This window comes from Aplysia californica, unplaced genomic scaffold, assembly GCF_000002075.1.
Source record: "Aplysia californica isolate F4 #8 unplaced genomic scaffold, AplCal3.0 scaffold00002, whole genome shotgun sequence".
Classification (NCBI taxonomy): Eukaryota; Metazoa; Mollusca; class Gastropoda; order Aplysiida; family Aplysiidae; genus Aplysia; species Aplysia californica.
This window is the reverse complement of record NW_004797272.1, coordinates 4,079,579-4,084,275: the sequence shown is the minus strand read 5'-3', so window position 1 is coordinate 4,084,275 and position 4,697 is coordinate 4,079,579. Positions and strand designations below refer to the sequence as shown.

General features: G+C 41.9%; 1 protein-coding gene across 9 annotated transcripts in view; it reads right to left on the bottom strand.

Moving 5' to 3' along the window:
- LOC101845050 (tropomyosin-2) overlaps nt 1–4,469 on the bottom strand; it is a 37,731-nt gene extending 33,262 nt beyond the window's left edge. For 2 of the 9 annotated variants that reach the window (XM_035973920.1, XM_035973921.1), the window contains exons 1-2: nt 4,136–4,456; nt 1,594–1,719 (exon numbers count right to left, since the gene is read on the bottom strand). In XM_035973920.1, coding sequence (XP_035829813.1) covers nt 1,594–1,719; nt 4,136–4,249 — 240 coding nt within the window. In that variant the 5' untranslated portion in view covers nt 4,250–4,456. Of the gene's footprint in view, nt 1–1,593; nt 1,720–4,135 lie in introns of all 9 variants that reach the window. The other 7 variants (XM_035973933.1, XM_035973931.1, XM_035973923.1 and 4 more) reach the window with 7 other exon arrangements.
- Between the last annotated feature and the right edge of the window lie 228 nt (nt 4,470–4,697).

Genomic DNA, 4,697 nt, shown 5'->3' with positions numbered 1-4,697 from the left:
AACAGGAAAAATACATGTATTGCCAGAAATGTAAGTAAGTACATGTATACAACATTAGTTCTGTGCCCCCCTTCCCCGGCTTCTTTCCTTCCTTTTCTTTGACTTTACCAACTTGGCAATGTCGCGCTTCCTTTCAATGACATAAGCACAAGGCACAAGGCACAAGTCTATAATTACATCAACAGTAACATCCTAACATTCTAGACCCAAGCCTTTCGTTGACACAGTTACACAGGTTTAATTTAATAACTTGGAAGCGATCTAAAATACACTTTTATGACGAGGCGGCAGTAAAAAGAAATACATGTATCGTCCTGTGTTACTTCGATTTCAGCCTAAGTGTAGGTTACACCATTATAAATTATAGTATTTATAATGATTTCCTTTACAAGCGTAACAACAAAGTGTTCCTGCTCGCGCACTATGATCACAGTCAGGAAACTTTACACTCGAACGCTCTCCGAAACACAAAATCGTGAGCACTCGGGCTCAACACTTCTAGGGAAGACGCTACCTATCACGCTGTGAGTCATTTCACCTTTGGCATTTTGAGGCAGATGGGGGCGAGAAAGAATGAATACATAATAATAATATGTTTACACATTTTGGGTGCCAGTGGAAACATGTTGGAGTGTCTAATGGCTGTGGAGGAAGACAGTAGGGGACGTAGTTTTCTGCTCCCACAGCAGGGATGGTAAGGGAACGAAAATATTCTGATAGGTTAAGATGCTGGCTCATATAGTTTGATCAAGTATTTGATTTTCTAAGGACACCTAATGTCATTGTTATTGAAGATATTTCAGGTCCCCATTGACCTTATTTGAACCATAACAGGAGGCAGGCTGCTTCCACCTTGCCTGTCAGGCCCAACCTGGGCTAAGAGGGGATACAACCTCCTAGCAAACAGACTGGGATACTGGATACGCCCCCCCCCTCCCCACACGGGAATCGAACTCGTGTCTTCTGTGAGGAACCTGACCACTATTTGATAGGCCTAAAGACAGTGTCGACAAACGATTTGCGTAAACTCCAAAGGAGTGTTCAATCTAAAGTTACATGTCTTTGTCTTGCTGTCTCTTTGCCATGACTCCAAAGGAGAAAACCTCAATAAAGCCAAGCGCATGGTGTTTTTGTTTTGTTTTGAGGACAGCTTTATATAAAGAAAAGATGGTTATTCCCCACAATCTCTTTGCAGCTCCCAATAGTCTCCTGAGAGATTTAAAAGAATCAATCACAGTAACTTATTGAAAAAAACCCTTTTGACTTAGCCAATCAGTTCGGTCATCAAAAGTGTACTGTGACTATAACAATTTGAAAATCTTAACTGAAAGAGGAGTAGCCTAGTGTTAAACACGGAAACAGATAAAACCGTTGTACATTTCCTCAATTGTTTAACAATGTGTTTTCCTTCAGATACATGTTGAAACTAGTGAGGACAGTGTCTGATGTAACTTTAAAAAAACCCAATTCAGCCCAACAAACAAAAAACCACACTCACACACACACAAAAAAAAACCGCGACCTAGATACCCTTACCTTTGATATTGTTCAAACGTTCGTTAGAATAGAAAAACAACAATCAAGAACACCTACCTCGGCAACGGCTTTCTCTGAGGCTTCCAGTTTGGTATTGGCCTCTGTGAGTCCCTCGTTGGCATTGTCGAACTCGTTCTCCAAGTTGGAGAATTTCTTCTGGAGGGTGTTGAAATCCTCCTCCATCTGCCATGGGAAAAAATTGAGACTTAGTTCTTGAACATAGTATGCGTGGAAGAAAACTTATCCGTAACTCCAACCTGCTGGATACTGAATTTGGAAAGCTGAAGTTCAAGAATTCATTCTTGTGGCTTCAGTTTTCACGTAAAAGTTTAACGAGCTCATGTCTAACACCTAGGAAAATAGACAGGCTGCTCAAAGCTCACTAAAATTTCTAGAACACAAAAATTCAAATAAATAATAATAATTTTAAAAAAAACCCAAAAGGAGGTGTAAAACTTACTCCATATTCATAGAGGTCATCGCCCTGCCACGTTATAAAGTAACCTGCGTCTAGACTCAGCTCGACATTTATAAGTGTTTTTCAATAACAGGAAAGAATACTGTTACATTTGTTAAAATCTGCAATGAAAAAAAATCCGTTGTCTGTAATAAAGCAAATAACCACCCCTCCCCTCAAAACAAACAGACAAAAAATCCCTTTGAATTATTTCATTAGCCAGTCTAATGCAATTTGCTCAGGATCAAAATCTAACAATTGAGATGATTGAACTTTCATCTCCCCAAACAAAGTCACTTATTATGATGGAAAAAAATGACACCTGATTTCTGTACCTGTTACTAAAATTTGTGGTTGGTTTTGATCCATGTCACCTTCAAATTTCATCCCGATTTGTTGCATGCTCTTCCTGCAGTAGTCAGGTTCAAAGTGTGGAGCCGATCTTTTTTAAATCAGAAATTATAACCTCAAATCTTATTAGAAAGATTCCCAGAAGGCAAAACAAAGTAGGACGGAAAGAAGTCCGAGAATTGGGTGGAAGTTTGACACCCGTGAGTGACCCAGAGACTGCTTTGTAGTAGCCACAAAGAATGTGTGTATAGGCTTAGTGGGAGACAGGGAGGAAATTTGGGTTGAGACCAGCACTCCACTGAGAACGTTGAAATGGTGGATTTAATGATAATGAGTAGAGAGCTAGAATATTCAATGCCCTTTCAAAACAGTGTCCACTCTTATAACAGATGTATGAACGGTGTACTGAGCACCAGAACTGGAGCACCGCTCACTGCTGAAAGGACAATGACCCAGAGCGACGTCTTGGGAAAGCAAGGTTTCCTTTCGCCCTTGAGCCCTTCTGAATGAAAGTACGTTGCCCCAGAGGGGTATTTGACGAATCACACTTGATCAATAGTTTTTCTCCACATTTACCCACTCTCTGGCAAAGTGAAATGTGAGGAGATGAGACTGAAACGGCGTATCACCGAACAAAGTCTTATTGTGTAGTCTTTTGAGACCACATACAATGCTGAGCATTATACCAAGCTAGTGGGGATGACGTCACGTTTCAACCCCATCCCATATCCTTCCACGATCTCGTGCAAGGTCGCAAGACGAGTAAACAATCTTGGAACGTGAGAAAAAGTGCTCTAGAGCCATAGTCGTTTCTCTGTTTCAATTAGTTTTTTGACAAAAGTAACTCATTTGCCTGGACTATTATTTTATACATTTAAAAAGGTCTTTTCTCAAATTAAGAGAGATTGCTTCAGGAATTCGTGAATGGGGCCAATACAAGATGAAGCGCTCTAGCATGTTGCTGACGACATTCCGTCCTCTCGCTTCGACCCACTTGGACTAATTATCACGGGAATGTGATTGTGGAACTAATGAATTCATAGAAAGAGAATGGACTGAGGTGAGTAAGGAAGTGATTGTCCTACTTATCCACATGCCACCAAGACATTCGTAAAATGGAAAGGTTCAATGTGCGCAAACGAAGATTATCAAGAGTAACGATAAAATGCATCGGGAGCGCACAGCAATTTGCCGCTGTTCTCGAAAAGCAGGCCCTATGGTTGACTCTTGATTCTTTCTCTCTGGAATTAGGCCGACTGGACCAAGGTAAGCTGTGGGCTTTGAGACATCTCATTTGCGCTTTCTAATCCCTTGTAAAGGCAAGTGGACAAAGAAAACCCCCACCACCATTCACCTTACAAAAAATTAATGCACTGAAGACCCAGTGAATTCAGGAATCTTCCAAATCATAATCATTCTTAAGTAGAAAACCGACTTATCAAATGACGCCGAGAAACAAAATATCACATTGTAGACCATGACGTCATGGATGCTTCTCACATAGCCTAGTGAGCAACTGAAGAGAATTAGCATAAACCTCTCTCAGCCAATCCCCCCACAGCATGAAGTGTTGCTCTATGCTTGTTCCTGGAAGTTCTCCACTCTACAAAGCAGAAGATAAAGCATTGGAATAAAATCATGCCGATTCCGTCGTTTGCGAAGAGCCATGCTCACCAAAGCAGTGCAGCAAAGTAGATCAAGACTTTTGCTTCAGCGTCATACAATGGCATAATTAAACAGTACAGAAGACATACATTTGAAAAATAAACATGAAACAGAAACAAATCTTACCTTGTTCTTCTGGTCTTCTGTATCGCGGAGCTTTTGCTCCATTTGTTCTGCCCTATCCAAGGCATTTTCTTTGTCCATTTTCATGGACAACATCTTCTTCTTGATCTGCTCCATGGCTGCTGTTGTGTTGTTGCTGTGGTGAGAAGACTGAAAGGAATAAATACGAAGTCTTGGAGTCGAAGTTGTAGTGGCTTCTCTTCCTGAAGTTGTTAGACTTCGAAGTCGGTATGGACTGGAGGAGCGGAGCTACACCCTGCCAGCGAAGAGACCTGGAGACGAGAGATGAGAGAGGAGGGCTCGAAGACTAAATGATGATGGTGAACGCAAGCACTCTCGGCAAAATCTCGCTCACAACACACCTTCCGCGCACGCAGCCAAGACGCTCACACTCACACAAACAGCCGACTCACCCCTTTCCCCCTCCCCCATCCCCCAGACCTACCCCCCAAAAAATAAGAGAAGACTAGGTTAAGGATGAGACTAGCTGGTAACACGGTTTGTGAAGCAGTATGTTTCAGAGAGCGACTGCCAAAAATACCTTCCCGCACAGAGGGGCACGAGG